This window comes from Haliotis rufescens, unplaced genomic scaffold, assembly GCF_023055435.1.
Source record: "Haliotis rufescens isolate VD_foot unplaced genomic scaffold, xgHalRufe1.0.p SCAF_9, whole genome shotgun sequence".
NCBI classification, from domain to species: domain Eukaryota; kingdom Metazoa; phylum Mollusca; class Gastropoda; order Lepetellida; family Haliotidae; genus Haliotis; species Haliotis rufescens.
In genome coordinates, this window is record NW_025964383.1 from 42777988 (window position 1) to 42798739 (window position 20752).

At 39.7% G+C, this 20752-nt stretch overlaps 1 protein-coding gene across 3 annotated transcripts in view; it reads right to left on the minus strand.

The window, feature by feature from the left end:
- Positions 1-1254: 1254 nt before the first annotated feature.
- Positions 1255-20752, minus strand: part of LOC124125013 (protein timeless-like) — a 38804-nt gene continuing 19306 nt past the window's right edge. For 2 of the 3 annotated variants that reach the window (XM_046488328.2, XM_046488327.2), the window contains exons 19-23: positions 20439-20604; positions 20107-20163; positions 19308-19511; positions 18453-18552; positions 1255-11447 (exon numbers count right to left, since the gene is read on the minus strand). In XM_046488328.2, coding sequence (XP_046344284.1) covers positions 11339-11447; positions 18453-18552; positions 19308-19511; positions 20107-20163; positions 20439-20604 — 636 coding nt within the window. In that variant the 3' untranslated portion in view covers positions 1255-11338. Of the gene's footprint in view, positions 11448-16578; positions 16598-18452; positions 18553-19307; positions 19512-20106; positions 20164-20438; positions 20605-20752 lie in introns of all 3 variants that reach the window. The other variant, XM_046488329.2, reaches the window with a different exon arrangement.

Genomic DNA, 20752 nt, shown 5'->3' on the forward strand with positions numbered 1-20752 from the left:
CTGTTCAATCAAGTCGTCCAAGTACTTATATATTTGAGTGCAAACTTCATTGTTTTCAAATCCAATCGGTTATCGCAGAGACTGAGATGCAGAGCTATTTAGACGTATCTTGTTACGGCGATGTGCAGTGTTTCTGGATACTGTGTAGTCTGTATGCCTCTGTAACTGTTAAGAGCGAAATGTAGCAGCAATAACATTCTTTACTTGTAATCTGTCATTTTGTTTGCCCTGAAAACAATAAGAACAGCAAGCTGATAGGACATGGCGTTCTCATCACAAGGTAGACAACTCGTGTTCCACACAGGTTGATGCAATAATCGATGGCAAGGGTGGAAACGAGGCTTGTGACACTCTAGCCTCGGAAGATGGACCTGTACCAACCCTTCGTGTTTGTCTGTTGTTAAACAACGCTCTCAGTAATATTCCAGCCAAGGCTTATTAATAAATGAGTCTGGACCAGACAATCAAGTGATTGATATGATGAGCAACAATGCATGCCATCCGGATAAGCTGACATGCCATCCACCAAATTGCCAAGCTTGATGGAACTGGGATTAATGTCTTTAGAATTATTACACTTGTAGAGTGACTTTTGCAGTTTAAAAGTTCTATCCCAATGAGATACCACAGTTTAAAATAGATACCCCACTCAGAAAAAGTATACTGACTCTTAATGCTGAGTCCCAAGGAGGGTAACAAGTACAATCTTTTCACGTCTTTTGGTAGGCTGCAGCAAGGGGACTAAACCACTGCACCATCCACTCTCCTGGCAGATGCTCTATCCACTGACTACAGTTGCAGTCTTGCTGAACTTGAGAACCTAATCCATTCGGTCGCCCAATACAACCTGCACAGGTTGCTGGGGACAAACACGGAAACTAGGGACGGTCGGGTAGCCTAGTGGTTAAAGCGTTCGCTCGTCAAGATGAAGACCCGGGTTTGATTCCCATTTCTGGTGTCCCCGCCATGATATTGCAGGAATATAGCTAAAAGCAGTGTAAAACCATATTCACTCACTCAACAGGGAAACAAGGTGCGGTTGAGTATCCTAGTTGTTAAACCGAACACCTGGGCTCGATGGGCCCGACATTGGTACAATGTGTAAAGCCCATTTCTGGTGTCCCCCGCCATGATATTGCAGGAATATTGCTAAAAGCGGCGTAAAACCACACTCACTCACTCTACCATGGAAGCAAGCATTGGTCCAGCAGTACCCCAAAGGAGAAATAAATTTGAACACAGAACACGAGGATGTAAAAAATAGACAACATTTATTCTCACAACAAATATAATGAGAATACATTTGCACCAACTTCGAACCATCCACATTCAGATACACCCAGCTGCTCCAGATTGTCCTGCCATCTTCTTGACATTGAACAAGAGGTTCAGTCTCACATGTGTATGTATAATGAAGTACCTAACCGTTAAGCATTGCTTACTGAATATCAAAAACCATTTCAATGGAAGAAGTTGCCCCAGGAAAGAATGTGAAATTTTAAGAGAGTTTCCAATATTGCAGCTCACCTTCACAAGGCTGATGAAAATGACCATGCACACTACAAGTGAACAGCTGTATTGATGATGTGCAGAGACATATTTGTGAAAGTGGTTAGCCACCCAAACCAGGGATAATATTTCGGACAAGTCAGTCCTCTTTGCACACAGGCACATGCGCCATTTAGACTCACAGCAACAATACAGTTATTGAAGACGGTATTCCAACTCCTTTTTATTATGCGTTCATGAAGTTGCAATAGTTTTCTAAAAGTTGTACTGCTATCTTTGGTATATATTTGGATTGTAAAGTAATTTTGTAATGGAGATTTGTTTTGTTTGTTTGTTGTTTAATGCCGCACTCAGCAATATTCAAGCTATATGACTGCGCTCTGTAACAAATTGAGTCTTGACCTGACAGTCCAGTGATTGTCATCATGAGCATTGATCCACGCAATTGGGACACAATGACATGCATCAACCAAGTCACAGAGCCTGACCACCCAATCCCGTCAGACGCCTCTTACGACAAGCAGAGTCGCCTTTTACGGCAATCATGGGTTGCTGAAGACCTATACTACCCCGGATCTTCACGTGTTTTGTAATGGAGAAATCATGAGAATCTGTTGATTTCGAAATTAGAATGATTGAGTTGATCCGACACTCGGAATGAACAAAATTCAAGTGATTTCTCCAACTTCAAACCCATTATGGTATACTTTCTCTATAATTTTGCACAATGGCCTATAGTACATTAGGTTTACTTGTTTAAAATGCATGTTCAGAATGGCCAGTGAATTACTGATCAGAATCAACTGCAAGAACAATAGTGTTGCCTCATTTTAATGGTTTAAAATTGGGAACTAAAGTCAGGTTGAAAGATTTACCCTTGGTCACAAACTGACAATAAAATAAACCAGCTAATACCATCTCATCTGACAAGTTTGTGAAGGAAAAAACACAAATCTCTCAAAAAGGGAGTTTAAAATTTCAGAACAGACAAATTTGGGAAATTGACTTTCAACAGTCATCAACATTATCAAACCATAAAAAAATTCAATTCAATTATGGAGTATATGCTCAAAACTATTGGTTGCCTGGAGTGACTAATCTACATCCCTGAGTTGCCTATAGTGGCCATGATCTCCCATAGTTTCCACAGTGAACAGTGAGGGAGTATAGCACAGCATGGCCAGCGTGACGTGGGAAGAAAGCCTGAAGTGATGCACTCGATCATTTTAGTGAACCACACAAGCACAGATATGATGCTTACAAACCTTGAAACATAATCAGGTGAATCAGAATTAGAAACCATGATCATGGGATTCTGGAACGCCCAAGGGAGGTAACTCTGCACATCAAATTGCGGTGCCTTAGACACACTGCAAGAAATACTAAGACAGACAACTCCGATATGTCTGATAATCACAGGAGCTAGAAGTTGCAATCCTTAATTCAGTCTGTCTCTTGAGGTGTTGAGAAAATATACCACCACAAACACAATGAGATGGTGGATTCTCACAAAGCCAAATTCTATTTTAGGAAAGCATTAGTTTGCTGTTTTAATGACAGTGAGCAAAAATGACATTGGACTCAAGGGCCAAGCTTTCAGGTCTACTGTAAATATTGGTAAAATTCACAACTGGAATTGAAAATGATTGAATGTTTGAAAAATATAACACCTAATGCTGGTGTTGTTTGATGAGATTCAACTCCTTATAATAACATAGAAGTCAACAGATCGATGTACATTGAATTTACATTCTCAGCTCCCTGGGGAGGATACCATCATGTGAAGAGACGAAACAGTTGTTACCAATTTGACCCCTCTCTCCCTAAATTCTCACTTCTGAATCCAAGTTTGTTCCAAGAAATCGATGGGGAACTTACAAGACTCACAGAACACAAACAATATCAACACGATCTATCACAACTACACAGATCACACAGTGTAAAACCAATATCGTGAAATGGAAGTGTAAAACATAGACAGCACAAGGACTGATGAGCGAAGGGACCATTTGATGTTGTACACATTAGTACCTGTTATATTCAATGATAGAAAGGCAAGTTTTTTGGCAGTAGGCAAGTTCAGGTGAGCTAACAAAACATTCTCATCGTCACTTTAAAAATGCTATGTGGAGTTTTCGTTTCGATAAAATATCTGGCTTCAATATTATTTCTGTAAATGCTGACCAGCTTTTATCTTACGAATTCCTTACCCTACACTGACAAGTTAATTACTACTAACTAAACAAAATAATTAATTTGGAAGCAACCTGATAAATTTGGAGCTAGAAATGTTGGAAAGGTGTCAGCTGACTGTAGGCGGAATGATTAAAGTGATGCAGGTGATGACGTTTACCATGTTGGTAAAACCCATGATAACGGGTATGGTGCTGACAAACCTAGAAACATAATCGGGGCGAACCGAGATTCGACCTCATGATTACAGGTTCCTGGTGTGCCTAAAGGACAACTCTGCCGAGGGCATTGTGGCGCCATAGAGGACTGAGCCACCCGTGCCCCTATTTCTTAACAGAATGTTGAAAACGTAAAAGCTCTCAGTGGACGGTATCACACCTGGACAAAATAAAAACAAACTTGGAAAAAACTTTTGCAAGATGAAAGGAAAATCGTTGATCTCTCTCCAACAAAACAGGAGATGAATTGATTCATGGAGGGATACAATATCAAATGATGAGGAATAATGGGTAAAATATTATGAGTCTGCAGTAAAACAAAAGGTAAAACTACAGGATTATATATGGTCAGGATTATTAAAGATTTGTCAATGTATCTGTAGGTCAAAACTTTTGAATTTAAAAAATTTATTCCACCTACCAGAAGTAAAATGTTAATAACGCAACTCTTTTACTGTCGCTATCAATAAAAATGAATTACTTAAAATATAACAATTAAAACCTGTTGAAAATTTATCTGAAAAACAACTTAACATTTTGAGGAAATAAAAAAATATATTTGAAATGTGAATTATTTTTCGACCTACGGAAACCCCAGAAATAATAGACCAATAAGTCTGTCCCATAGAGCATTTGGATAAAAGGTCACCCAATAAATAGTAAAGTTGAAACACTGGGCCGGAAATGGGCTTCACACATTCGAATCCAACCAGGCCTTAAAAAACACCAATGAGGCACATTACGAAAGTTTTGAGAGAAGCCCAAAAGAAAATTACTTGTGTACTCATGCATAAAACACCAACACCCTCACAAAAGATGTATCACATATACAAAAACCACTGGAGTAGGTGAGTTGGGTTTAACGCCGCTTTGAACAGTATTCCAGTTATTTCACGGCGTGTGATCTTGATGTGAGGGGAAAGCCCGAATTGATCCAAATCTCAGACGTTTACCACTTTGGTGAAACCCACGAGCATGGATATAAATAGCAGAGGAACTTGTGCGGAACATTGGTGAAAGGTAAAGGCAACCGTCTAAGTGCTAAGATTTCTTTGTGGAAGGGGCCCTGGTAGGATGGTTTGCTATGTTATCATGGTAGTCAACTGATAATGGATTGAAATGGCGCATATATATCATATGTAAATGTTTCTTGTTCTTTGTTAAACTCTTATGACACATCAAGTCCAGTAAACAAAGTACCTGTCATAAGTGATTCAAGGGAGGACAATTCTCTATTTTTTAGGTGTGATACGTGTGAATTATGTGGTTTACATCACTTCCTGTTTGGGATTATGCATAATCAGTATGTTTACGACCTAGTTTGGGTCAAGGGACTTCACCTAAACAAATAATATTTTTTGCAATCCATTTTGAATAGAGGTAGGGGTAATTCCACTTCAAAAACATTCCAGAAACTAACATAAAAAGTAAACCTGTATACTTACGAGCTGTGACATAGGCCTACCGCAAAGAGTCCTATATTCGATCAAGTGATGAAATATTGTGCTGAGATTTGCATAAGTAAATAGTCGCCAGGGGATGTGGATTACGAGATTTACTGATACCGCGATAATATAGTCATACAATACTGGACAATGACTGTGTGAGTGTGTTAGTCAGGTTTAAAGCAAGTTGGAACCACGCCACGCTCAGCAATATCCCAATAGAAGTACGGTGCTGAAAAACCAACACGTCAGGCTGAAACTGAGATTCGAACCCACAATCACATAACCAAGGGACATAACTCTATGCAACGAACTGCAGACCCACTGACGACACGGCCAGCCCTGCCCGCTATTGTTGAGAACAGGATGATAAACCATAGGACACAGACCATCTCACCATGCAACAGAGTTACGAAACACGCAGGACACATAATGACCAATAAGTCTCAATCAATGTTTGCTATGTTAAGTAGAATAGATACTGCTGTGGGGGGACAACAGACATCACTGAAGACAGACATACGATATGCAGGACTTCCATTAGCACTTTGAACCAAGCAAGGAATTCACAACACTCATATTGGTCACAATAATACTTTGTTTTGGACAACTCGTCTGACCCGAAAAATATCTCCGACTCAATTTTTGTTGTTGCCAGTATCAGAACCTCTTTATTTCTTATCCATAGGTCACGTCAAAGCAACGACAGCCGGTAGTGTAAAGACCCAATTTACAAAAACAGCTTGATAATCAGTGAGCCATGGGCGTGTCTTATGCACCCAAACAAGATGGTTAATCTGTGAAATTAACAATTGTTAGCAATAGAACGCTTAGTGTCTCAATTTGTTCGTCTTGCTTATTGACGCAGCACATGGACAGAAAGTCGGAAGTGTGGTCAAACACCGCTGTGTCGAACTTACGGTTGTCCCGAAATAAAAGCTTGGTCCCTGCATATACCTTCATTCTGCATTATTTAACCTTAAATTGTGTTGAATCGGATGTTTTGAAGTTACAGTTGTCTCCAATTGTCTTTCGAGTCCTAAACATTTAGTTCCCGCACCAATTTACCCTGTTAAGTCAATATTTATTTCATTTTATCGTTAGTTGTTGTCACATGAGTTTTGTCATTCTTCGTGCCAATCGGTAAATGAATGCCGAGTTTATTTTTCGATTGTGTCAAACTTCGGACAACTTGAAGTATATATGTAGGTCCCTTCAACATCGACACAACAGTGTTTGACTTGAATTCAGAGACACCAGCCATTACGATTTGGTGTAATTCGAAAGATGTTGAACCTAAAATTCAAGTATTGGGTTGTCCGACATATTCTTTAAAGTACATTCATGAGATCACTACATGAACAACTGAGAGAAAGGTTTGTCTCAGCTTTGGTTATAGAGTCAGTCTCCAATTCTGGATTAGCTGACAAGTGCTGCTTGCCGATTTCTTAAAACTGTCTCCTATTTTTCACTCTACATAATATTTTGTCTTGGTTCGTGAACATACTCAATTTTTCCTCGTCAACAGAAATCTCAAACAAGACTGCTGATATGTTGATACTGTAAAATGGTCATAATTCCAAAATTAGATTGCAAGCAGAAAATCTAAAATCATGTTTCAAAACAAAAATTTGATCCAAAAACTGTACAAAAAAGTAAAATCCACAAATCTACAAAACAAATTCATAGCGACAATCCAATAGCTGTCATTTTCAACAATCAAAAAAATGTTTGCAACGGATATTTTCAACAAATGCACACATTGGCATCTCACATTCTATTTTTGGGAGCTGCCAACATCTGCTGTATCCATTACATCAGTTTCCGCTGTTTTCCAAAGTCGCGGAATATTTTTCAGAAATGTGAAGAAATGTACCTACCCCGGTATTTAGAAGAAAATCACACTTTGTGCAGAGCCTGTGCAGAAATTTGCATTTATCTGCCGCAGACTTCATCAAATACACTGCAGAATTCTAACATGTGAGTCGAAAGTTGTAAACATGTGAACACATACTCATTTCGTTTTGAGGTTGACTTTTAAATTATTGCTTGCCAAAAGAGCATGTCTGTATGTTTACAATAGTGATCTTCAGATTCACTTCAATAAGCTATTCAAGTTGTGAATAAGTTTATCACAAAAACGCCTGCCATTAGTCAAACGTGCAAAACTACAAAATTCACAAAAAAAATCCATAGAAATTGGCAGAACTGTGTGGAGAATTATCATAATTTGGTTGCAGAATTTACAAAAACTGACTGCAGAACAAAACAAATAATCTCAAAATATTAGGCATCAACTGTATGAAAACATAAGGTACTTTTTTAACTTAAAAAAAATAACAGAAATTTAAAAATCAAATGCAAAATTATATTTAAAAGACTGGAACCAGTAAGATCCGATTACACCAGCCTACAGCATGAAATCGACAGAAGTCTACAACTGAAAATTACAATATAACCTCTAAATATTTGTTTACCAGTCTGACAAACCGTCAACAAGGCTAACATATTAGAAAGCCCTAGCTAATGGGTTGCATTCTGTGACCAGTATTTGAGTTCCCCTCGATTATCTAGTGTTTCATATGTCCATGTTATTATGACCAATAGCCTAGACCCATCTGCCACCATACCTTCTTTTTGGAAATGACCTATCACCTTATCACAAGCATAGCACAGAATTGACATCACCCATGAGCTAAATCAACAACCAATCAAAACACCTATTCTGAATGGGTGTTCAGCATAGATCTAAATCTTAAGTCACAGCCACGTGCCTCAATATATCTAACAAATCACAAGCCTTTAACAAATAACGGTATAGCTCAGTGAGTATTATGACGAGGAGGGAATTATTTATGCACATCATGCAGAAGTACTGGTGATATAAATGGCTGCTTGTTTAAATCATGAACGAAACAGTATAATTTGACTGTACGTCTATTTTAAGAATCTTGTCATTAAAACAAGCCTCAAAACGAATCTAAGGTGGCTTGGGTCGAGGTCCATAACATAACAGAATGGAGATATGATACATTGGATATATAATCACAGCTTGTCAGCTTCAGCTAGTCAAGCCAACAGTAACGCTGAGTGTAGAGTTCTTTCCCTACTCTATCTCTCCAGGGTTTGAAAATCCATCAACCTACACGAACCTAACTCCCGAATCAATTCCTGTGCTTTTCACAATCTCAAATTATCCACCCTTGATTTTCATTAACATTTTACTGCCCATCAAATGTCAAGATTAGGAATAAGGAATAGGTAGCAGAGGTAGACCCAAAGACATCCCTTCAATCAAAAAAATTGGGGGGCTTTCTTCTGCAGGTCAGTCAGCTTTTCAATGTTGACTTTCTCGCATACTCTATCGTAATTAAAGGGACTGGCCTCCATTTAGTTGAATTCTCCAACCCAACAGTGAGGCTTGTTTGTAACCTGCATTCTGATTGGTCCGTTAAGACTGACAGGGTAGCAATTCAAAATAGGCTGATGGAAATCAAGGGCAGGTAATTCAGATTGTGAGAGCTCTGGAGATAAAGAGGAAGTGTTCCTTTGATAAATCATGGATATGGCGCAACCAAATTTAACATAATAATCAGGATGAATCTGGGATTCAAGCTGACAATTAGAGGATCCTAACACTAACAAGGGACACAACTTTGCACATCGAACTACCTTGCATTCGACAACAAGGCTATACATAAAATATGATAGTTCCTGAAATTTCAATTCAATACCCATCATACTTAATGGTTGGTGCAGCTACCAAAGTCAGATTGTTTCCACTTTATAAGGCACCAAACTCTCAAAAAGAATTCTTAAAAAAACAGAAAACAGTATTGCACAGCCAGGGTGCAGTTATGTTGTCATGGGCATCAAGTAGTAGGTGTTAAATATAAATACACAATGTTTTCCAGGCCTAAAAAAGTCCTTTCCAACCAACAGACATTCCACTTGAATGATATAGACAAAAGTAGCATAGCTGATTTAGACACTCTTATCCATACCACTCTTGACCTTTTGGCAACTTCAATACGAAGGATTTATCTAGGTTTTCAAACAAAAGCCAAATTGTGAAAAATATTTTCTTAAATTTTGGAATTCTTTTTATGTTTTTTATATGTTGCATAGATAAGGCCAAACAGTAGGGTTTTCTTGTGTTTAATTGACCACTAGCAAGTCTTTGACCCGAACGGACATTTATTACGATATGTAAAGAAAGAGAAAAAATCATTTTGGATCATTGATTTGATCATTCTTAGATTTTTTCAGTTAATTTAACAATACTTATATATTTGATCATATCAGGACTCTGTTCCACAAAGCAACCCTAGTGCAAAAATCACTGTAATGCCCATTCCTTTCTAAACACGATTCCTTAGAATCGGCATAGAGCTGCTATCCCTTTGTGGCCCCAGAAGTCCAAAACTTTCAAGTGCATGAAAGAAATATATATAGTTGTTGAGAAATTTTATACCAATATTTCAAAGTTTTTCGAAATTTCAAAATTCAAAAATTTCTGTGAGCCAAAAATTACCCTTTTCAAAACACTGGGTATTGGAGCAGGTTATGTATTACATGAAAAATGGTACTACCATTAATTTTAGGAGAATGAAACTTCTCATGGAACAAATATCCAACTAGTTAGATCTTTCATCATGAACTTGTGATAACATCACCATTCTCTTGTCAGTACATTTATTACCGTTGACAAGTAACGATTCTCAAGTGATAAATGTAACATACAAACAGTCTGGAAACAGCTACATACAGAAACAGTCATAGTCTCCAGATGAGACAACATACAAAACCCACATTTGCTCACATGAATATTGTAGCTATAACGTCAAGATCATAAGGGAGGCAACTCCCATCTAGATATGTCACAAGGGAGACAACTCCCAAACCAGGTGAGTAACAAGGGAGACAACTCCCAAACCAGATGTCAAGCTCCTCACAGCGATAGCCCGTTCGCTGAGCTCCCTATACTATCGCTGCCACCAGTCAAAGCTCCCAACTGTGACAGTTGACCACAACCATGCTTGGAGTTGGACTGACCGTTATGTTTACAAATAAGCGACGCCGATTACTTTTACCACAGCTAAAATGTTTTCTTTGTTTGTCATTTTGAATTTCTATTTCATTTCAACTATCATGTAAATGGTATAGTAGGAACATAAGGAGGGGGTTGGGTGATTTTCCGTTAGTCTGGAATCTCAATCCAATCTGATCAAACAAACAAATAGGTAAGTTCATCTGGGAAATATGGTCAGTCGTAAACCTTTTCAAAATTCACTATGATGGCATTCCCAAAGACATAAACAAAAGCATAAACGTTACTACATTTGGGGTTGGAGGGTAAATTTCAAGATTCTTGTAATGTCCACACCAACACTGGTGGCAGCGATGTTACCGAGAGTGTACCCAAGATGTCACACGCGGGGAAGAGCTTGACCAGATGTGTCGCAAGGGAGACATCTCTTAAATAAGATGTTAATTTGTCCCTAATTATCATAATTTTAATACTTACTCTTGAACACAATATTAATTCATCATCTTACACAGATGAGCATTGGCCAAACTTCGTCTACTTAAAAATATATTTTACAATATTAATGTTCAAATTCTTGTTCAAACTTCTACTTCAAGGGTCAACCATGAACCCTGAGTAAAAGAGTTCATATTTGGCCTCCAGGCTCTTTGCACATTAGCCATAAATATCTGTCAAACAGAAAGATAAGTAGTTCTGGTTCCATCATGGGTTCTATTGTATATTAATGCTATTTCTCACAAAATGGTTTATATTTCTTTTACCCATTTGAAAATGACAGACTATATGTCTGTATTGTGACCAGCGTCATGATGTTTACCAAATGTATAAATTTCTCCATCCAGTAAGAGTTCCATGGGTGTTGAGTGTTGAGACAATGAGTTCTATGGTTCTCACAAAACATCCACTCTCACAGCTCATCATCATCAGTTTGTTTCCATGGTGACCTGATACTGCTGACATTCCTGATATTTATTCGCTTCCTGAACACATGACATCCATTCTTTGTCCGGTAGTTTCACATCTTTCACAGAACTGTGGAAGAAAAAATAACATTTCATTAAAAAACATTCTTTGTCAAAAGGAAACATGCACCAATGCAAGCTGTTATTGCAGAATGTAATCTAATATTTATGTCTACATGCACCAAGTGCATGTAAAAAAACTCCCTGTATGTCAGCTTTGGATATAACAGTATTGACACGAAGTTCTGATAATGTACTGTACAGTAGCCTAATCTATCACTGAAGGTGAACACTGTGTTTAGTTATGATAGTTAGATTATCCAACTAAAAATAATCATTACGCATTACCATATATCACCATCCCCACGTATAAGGCGACCCCCCTGTACAAGCCTTCAAAATTGATGCTAATTTATATACTCCGTCTATAAAGCGAATCGGAATGAAGCACGTCACCAGCGCACACAAAGTCCTTACATTTGCAATAAAATCGTGTTTGACTTCCGCAGAAACAGAAGCGAATTCAGGGAAACAAAAAGATCTTAACAATTAAACTTGGCCAAGACAAATTTGAAATTTGAGATAAAAAAAACCCACTAGACATGAGGATTTACCGATGAAATTGTATTTCTTGTTCTGATAGGCATTGTTTTATATGACAGTTCCCATTGATGACACTGCCACATAAGTACTATAACAAGTACTAACAGTATTAAAAATCATGACATCGTCAGAGATCTAAGATATACATTTCGCCACTTTTAAGCACCTGTGTTTAAACTTTGAAAGATTTATTGGACCATGGTTACAATGGGGTCTTATCTGGTGCAACTAGGTTTTTATGTCAACATGCACCTGATGAAAGTTAAACCAAGTTACGTAAATCAAGCCCCGTGAAGATTCTGGGATAGGATAGAATAGGTCTTCAGCAACCCATGCTTGCCGTAATAGGTGACCATGCTTGTCGTAAAAGGCGACTAACGGGATCGGGTGGTCAGGCTCGCTGACTTGGTTGATGCATGTCATCGATCCCAATTGCGTGGGTCGATGCTCATAATATTAATCACTGGATAGTCTGGTCCAGACTCGATTATTTACAGACCGCCGTCATATAGCTGGAATATTGCTGAGTGCGGCCTTAAACAACAAACCAAAAAATCAAGCCCCGTAAAAGAGACAACTCCCAAATTGTCAAGCGGCTCGCAGCGATAGCCCATATACAGAGCTATGTATACTATTGCTGCCACCATTCACAACTTCCCACTGTGCTGGCACATATAATAATTCATGGAGATAATCAAGCACAGTTCAACTAGAAAGTTAACAAACAAGAGATTTGGGGTTTGAGCTAAGATTTTCAACATCCGCATTCGCAGTGCTTATCTTGGGACGGAGACGATCTTTTCATGTGTTGGGAATATTAATATACAAATGTATCCTTCATAGACTTCTTCAAAATTTGCTACAACTTATTCTTGAGCACACAATTAACTCAATTTAGTGATTAATTCAGAAGATGACAACTCCCCTTCCCCCCCAAAAAAACAAACACTCACACAAATTCGAAAGAATAATTCATGTGATTGTTATAGGAAGTCACACAAGAGTGATAGAGTTCAACTTGATGAGAATATTCCTATCTAATGTCTTTCCGTCTACAAGAGTACTTACTGAGCTATCAAAACAATACCATGGAATTGGGATTTGGAACTTTGAATTTGTATGTCGGGTCTTCATTGCAAAGATAATAGTAAGAAGATGTCACACAATTGGTACATGGCTCAAGTTGCTGTCAGTCGCATTACCAACTGAAGCTAGCAATAGTTACTGAAGCTCACCTTTCACATCAAACTTATATATATCTTCTATATTGTAGCATTATAGATATTTTGATATCTCAGCGATTTTCCACATCACATCTTTTTCAGGACATATTGGCATTGTAAAAGCTCATTGATTAGTATAAACAAGTGTATACAAAGGAAAGTCATCTATATCCCCCGCCAATTTTAACACATTATGGTCCCAAACCAGGTAACTGACCCAACATTTCTTTCTCTTAGCCCATGTCAAAAGAGCTGCAATGGAAATACTAAAATAAACATTTCTAAAACTCCTTAATAGCAAATGGCACCAGTTAAGTATGTGCTTTATACATAGACATGCAATATTTGGCAAGGAAATATTTTTGGAAATAATGCCAGGTAGTACAAATTTCTAAAATTCATAAATAGCAAAAAGCAACAATTCAGCATTTGTCTGATAGATGTGGAAAACTCTACCCTTATGTTTTTTAAGTCCAACTTGTTGCCATGGAAACGCAAAAAATAACAATTCTGAAAGTGCTAAATATCGAAAGGTACCAGTTCACTATGTGCCTGGTAGACATGCAAAGTTTTGTAAGAAAGTATTTAACGTTTTTTGAGTTACGCTCTGGAAACCAACACCACCCATATAGAACCTAAGCCCATCGTTAATAATAAAAATTTCTAAAATTCCTAAATAGCAAAAGGCACCAGTTCAGCATGAGTCTGATAGACATGCAAAGTTTCATAGAGAAATATTTAACTGTTTCTGAGTTATGCTCTGGAAACGATTTCGGGACGCACACAAACACACACTCACACACACAGACGGACGGACGGAACCCATTTCTATATCCCCCGCCAACTTCGTTGGGGCGGGGAATAATCATATAGTCAGCCTGTCTAGATCAACTCCTGACACTTTATGCCCCCCAACTTGTCGAAACTTTGCACTGCACCTCTCCTATTGGTGCAGAAACTGTACCCCCAATTGGAAAAGAATCCTTGAAGTGTTCTTCTAGTTATACGTCACACAATTGTTTAAGTAAAAAATACTAAGTAAAATAATTCAAAAAGCAGTATTTATTCCTGAAAATCCATATATTGAAATCAAACTTCGCACTGCACCTGTCTTATAGGTGTAAAAAGTGTTCACCAAGTTTAAAAAGAATCTATTTAGTAGTTTTCAATTTATAGATCGCACACACAAAATGTCCTCGGAAGGACGGACAAACGGAATTCCTTGGTATAACTATATACCACCGCCCGCACTTTTAGCTCGGGGGTCTCATATATGATTACCAAAGAATATGCTAGAATAAACAACATAAATACCAGTGAAACAAACATGATGAGAACACTCAATAGCAAGCGCTTGAGTGCCAACACAGCGACAATATAGTAAGCACAGGCACTGCCAGTCACTTGGTACAGTGATCTTGTGATCACGATGTGACAGCGGAAATCATATTGAACGTGAAGAGAGAAATGTGATTGTGAATAATAAGCCACGGGAAAAGCTTGCCTTTCTTGTGTGTGTCAACATGAATACATGTGTAGGAATGCCTCCCTTCTCCCATGCTGCCTCCTTTCCCACATGCTTCCCTCCCTTTTTCTCCCATCCTCCCTGCTCACAGGCTCCCTCCCTTCTCACAGGCTGCCTCCCTGCTCACAGGCTCCCTCCCTTCTCCCTTCTCACATGCTCCCTCCCTGCTCACAGGCTCCCTCCCTTCTCACACGTTGCCTCCCTTCTCACATGCTGCCTCCCTTCTCACACGTTGCCTCCCTTCTCACACGTTGCCTCCCTTCTCACATGCTGCCTCCCTTCTCACAGGCTCCCTCCCTGCTCACAGGCTCCCTCCCTGCTCACAGGCTCCCTCCCTTCTCACACGTTGCCTCCCTTCTCACAGGCTCCCTCCCTTCTCACAGGCTCCCTCCCTTCTCACACGTTGCCTCCCTTCTCACACGTTGCCTCCCTTCTCACAGGCTCCCTCCCTTCTCACACATTGCCTCCCTTCTCACATGCTTCCCTCCCTTTTTCTCCCATCCTCCCTGCTCACAGGCTCCCTCCCTTCTCACATGCTTCCCTCCCTTTTTCTCCCATCCTCCCTGCTCACAGGCTCCCTCCCTTCTCACAGGCTCCCTCCCTTCTCCCTGCTCACAGGCTCCCTCCCTTCTCACAGGCTCTCTCCCTTCTCCCTGCTCACAGGCTCCCTCCCTTCTCACAGGCTCCCTCCCTTCTCCCTGCTCACAGGCTCCCTCCCTTCTCACACGTTGCCTCCCTTCTCACACGTTGCCTCCCTTCTCACACGTTGCCTCCCTTCTCACATGTTGCCTCCCTTCTCGCATGCTCCCTCCCTTCTCACACGTTGCCTCCCTGCTCACACGTTGCCTCCCTTCTCACACTTTGCCTCCCTTCTCACATGTTGCCTCCCTTCTCGCATGCTCCCTCCCTTCTCACAGGCTCCCTCCCTTCTCACACGTTGCCTCCCTTCTCACACGTTGCCTCCCTTCTCACACTTTGCCTCCCTTCTCACACGTTGCCTCCCTTCTCGCATGCTCCCTCCCTTCTCAGATGTTGCCTCCCTTCTCACATGCTGCCTCCCTTCTCACATGTTGCCTCCCTTCTCGCATGCTCCCTCCCTTCTCACAGGCTCCCTCCCTTCTTACACGTTGCCTCCCTTCTCACACGTTGCCTCCCTTCTCACATGTTGCCTCCCTTCTCGCATGCTCCCTCCCTTCTCACAGGCTCCCTCCCTTCTCACACGTTGCCTCCCTTCTCACACGTTGCCTCCCTTCTCACACTTTGCCTCCCTTCTCACACGTTGCCTCCCTTCTCGCACGCTCCCTCCCTTCTCAGATGTTGCCTCCCTTCTCACATGCTGCCTCCCTTCTCACATGCTGCCTCCCTTCTCACATGCTGCCTCCCTTCTCGCATGCTGCCTCCCTTCTCACATGCTCCCTCCCTTCTCCCTTCTCACATGCTGCCTCCCTTCTCGCATGCTGCCTCCCTTCTCACATGCTGCCTCCCTTCTCACATGCTCCCTCCCTTCTCCCTTCTCACAGGCTCCCTCCCTTCTCGCATGCTGCCTCCCTTCTCGCATGCTGCCTCCCTTCTCACATGCTGCCTCCCTTCTCACATGCTCCCTCCCTTCTCGCATGCTGCCTCCCTTCTCACATCAGTGTGCTGCCATCAATACCCCATATCCCTGACTAAACATCAAGCAAGCTTTGTATCTTAAAGCAGCTGAACCCTATATATATATATATGTATATATCTGTTCAGGGTTTTCAGGAAGCAAAGAATTGAAGCAAGCTTCCTCTCAGCAGAGAAAAGCACACAGAAAACATTAATCTTTGTTAAGCCAGGTTATGGGGTGTAACAAAATTTAGTACCTGAATTATTATATTTATTCTGAAATAAATACATCACAGTATAAGAACAGTGTAGAAATTTCTCAGATCATGAATTGTAGTTAGTAAGTAAGTGGCTCATGAAGGCTGTGAATGGTGAGTTGCTGCAAGGCATTCAGTCCTGGGGCACACACAATAATTGTCAGCCATTCATTTTGGGCAAAATGGTACAGTTGCTTAAGGATAATCCTCAAACGTGACTAATCCTGTCACTATCTTACAGCAGAAATCTATGGCAGTCATGTTCAGGACTTAGCATGGCAGTCATGGCCAGTACAAAGCATCACTACCCCCATCTAAGGTCATCACCTCCACTGGAATAGATACCCACAGTCGGCAATGTTCCAGGAATACCACAGCAATCTGATCAAAATTGCTAAAGTGATTGAGTTGGGTTAACGCTGCTTTGAACAGTATTCCAGTCGTATCACAGCATGTCAGCTTGATCATGCTGATATGGGATGAAAGTGATGCAGATCTCGGATGTTAACATTTGGTGAAACCTAGGCATATGGTGCTGACACACCATTGAGAAACATATTTGGGCAAACCGTGACTCGAACCCACGAACAGAGGTTGCTGACGTGCCCAAGGGACGCAACTCTGCACAGCGAATTACGGCCCCTTAAACAATGGGGCTACCCTGGGGAAGACTGCAAATATTTATGTCAATATCACTGGGATTTTGATCCAAAATACAAGGTTCCTTTAGATAAAATTATGTTTCTGGTCGGAGTGTCATGACAAGCATACCAGAGCATACCAGAGCTCTAGATAAGCTATTGGTTATTTAAGTATTTTACACATGGTTTGGATTTCTATTTGGTATCCTTGATTTGTCGTGGGGATTTTAACTTGAAAACCGGTTTTGTAACAGCCTTGTAAATCATTTAAGTATACTAATAGTAGTATACACATGTCTTACCGGATGCAACTGTTTGTGAATGATACTCAATCGTTCTATCGAACATTTGCAACATATGCAATGATTTTATTTCATTGGCGTTTTATAGCTTTTGTTGCATATTTGATATGCTAGAGATTTGTCTGCGTATTTCAGTTCATTTAATGCATATTTTATGCAAACGATCTTATCTACAGCTCTGAGCATGGTACATGATACAGACATGAGATGTCTTTAGCACCATATTTTATGGATATTTTCATATTCCATTTGGCCCTGCTGACAAAGGTGGTTGCTAGGAATCCAGTTTATACTTCCCCACATTTCTGGTTAATCTAGACTTATTCTAATCCTATTAAGCAATCTTATTTTTTACATTTGGAGACAGAATGTTACCTTCAGCCAGCAAGGTAAGGCTAGCCAGGGTAGTTATTACGCCTGTTAATTTTAAAACATACCAAATTTTCATAGCGTTATCTGGACTTGCTTAGAGTTCACAGCAAGTGACAGTAAAAAGTTCCAATTTGAATCAACAATTTCTAATTTCTTCAGAATTTACAAAAATATTAAGTTAGGAAATCCAATTTTGAAAAAAAAAAATCAATTTTTTCCCAAATTGCCTGCCAAGGGGACTTAGTTTGAACTAAGATATATCACTGAATGTTACTTTCGGAAACTTCATACCGAGCTAAAAAGCATGCATCTATGCAAAGGCCGGTATATTGTGTACCTCAACATAAGGCAAAAATGTCATGCACTGATCAATGAATGTTTACTGCAACTGTTTTTTGAGACGGTGATAAGCAAGAATGTAAAATAATATAAGAAATGATTGACTGAACACATAACTAATAAGCTGAAAGTCACGTAATAAATAAAGTGAAAAACGTAAGCTGCAAAAAAAGACGAAGATAATATGCCACAATGAATGATGCAGAGTATGAGGCTGTACCTTGATTCTTTGGCTTCATACTCTGGGAACTCGCTTTCTTTAGTCGTTTCCATAGACAACTTGACTGCTAATTCCTCCACCCGATCCACCTCTCTAATTTCTGTAAAGCAATCAAGAAATTTGGCAACAGTTTCTTAATTGGGTTTTAAGATTCAACCGAATAGTAAAAAAACACAAAAATATTATAAAAATTGGTTTGAACCTTATTCAATTTCCCCTGTCACTCGCTCTTGTGTGGGGTAAAAGGAAAAAGCTAAAGCTAAATAAATTTATCAAAAAGTAACAATTAATTAGATATAAAACGATCTGGTCATGCATGCACTGAAGTTTACTGCATGAAGTTTTATCTTTTTTTCAAACATATGCAAGTCTGAAGGAATGGGTGCATAGTCAGAAAAAATGGGAACATTAGGTACTCGTAGTGTAACCATAGAGTTTTAGATAATTTTTGTCACTAAAAAATATATCACAAGACAAACCACGGGTAGTCCTGTGAGTACCCAGGTCCTACTCAGTACCCACCCTCCCCGAGTAACCCGTCCCAGCCCTAATGACAAGTAACTAACTGTAATCAACAATGGTAGAAATGAAAAGAAATATCTATAAAAAGCCCAGATGAAATTATCTTTTTAAAAATGTAATGCTAAAAGATATTTCCTGAACTTATTGAAACTCTAAATCACAGAAATTAGGCAAAAGGATCATCAGGGAAACAGCCTTCCAATAATATATATTCTATTCTAAATTATGAAATTTGGGATCTCTAAATATGTTATATGATTTTAAAAAAGGCCCAAAATCTGTGAATGGTCTTCATACTTCTTTTATGAAGAAAGAGAGAAGCTTTGTACATACCATTAGGAACAGGTCCCAACGTCTTCATTTTCTGTATCAAGTCTGACGTCGTCCAATCATATGGCACTCTTGGGAAAACAAATTGTTCATTACTTGAGCCCACCTTTAAGTCCAGGGTGTTTAATAAGGCAAAGAAGTAGACATTATGACATATTTTTTCGTGGTCCTCTGTGACAAAGATGAGGGGAATATCCTTCTTCATAACTGAAATAATACAGAAAAATGAATTAACCACACAAACATGGTTTTCACATTATCATATGAACACCTGGCAATATATGTATACTCCTCAGGGAGTTGAGAATAAAATTCGAGTGCACACTGATCCAGTGACTGGGGTATTAATGTAGCGCCTTCACCTTGCTTTAGGGTGTGGATCTGGCGCATTATAAAAATGAACATTACAATTACTTTTGTGTGAGGACACATGGCTTAATGTGGGGTGAAGTGGGGTTTAACATTGTGTTCAAGATTAAAGCACTTACAGAGAAGTGTGTGTGTGTTTGTACTGGTGCAGACTAGTGCCGGTTTTGTAACGCTAGCCCACTGAGATACCATACCTCAGTTTAACATGGACACCCATCAAGACACAGACCACTGTCGTCAAGCTAACCAGTCCTGTAATCCCCTTAATGCTGAGCACCAGGCAGGGTAACAACAAGTACCATTTTTTGGTACGACACAGCGGGGGTTCGAACCTGGGATTGTCGTAAGTTATCAATGGGAAATGTGTGAGGTGATTTGGACGTTATCTTCACGTGTTGCTATTTGTGTGTGGAGACGACATGTCAGGACTTACATGAACATATTCGAGTGACCGGTTCCCGTATCGTGTCTGTCGAGTTTCCCATCACACCTGTAAGCAGGGGCATATCACGTAAGTATTGCACACCAATCAATGTTTTTTACATGTATATTACACTTGAAGCACGGATTCAGTTTTTGTTTTGTTTGTTTGTTTTTTAACGCCGCACTCAGCAATATTCCAATTATATGACGGCAGTCTGCAAATAATCGAGTCTGGACCAGACAATCCAGTGACTGATATCATGAGCATCGATCCACACAATTGGGATATGATGTTTGGACAACAATAGGGGTTGGACATCAACACAGGCTTGTGAAACTTACAGTTTTTAGCATTGGCAGCCTCAAACAGGTTTTCTTGCAGCCATGTGAGATGTTGTTGGTGGCCATTACTCTTCAGTCGTAAGACAAGGTGATCGATGAGATCTTCTTCCGGTACCTGGGAGAGCTCATCAATAATCTTCATTTTCACATCTTCCTCCAGTGTGTTCTGCAACACAATAAGATCATTTTCATACACAATCAGATCATTGTCATACAAAATCAGATCATTTTCATACACAATCAGATCATTGTCATACACAATCAGATCATTGTCATACAGAATCAGATCATTGTCATACACAATCAGATCATTT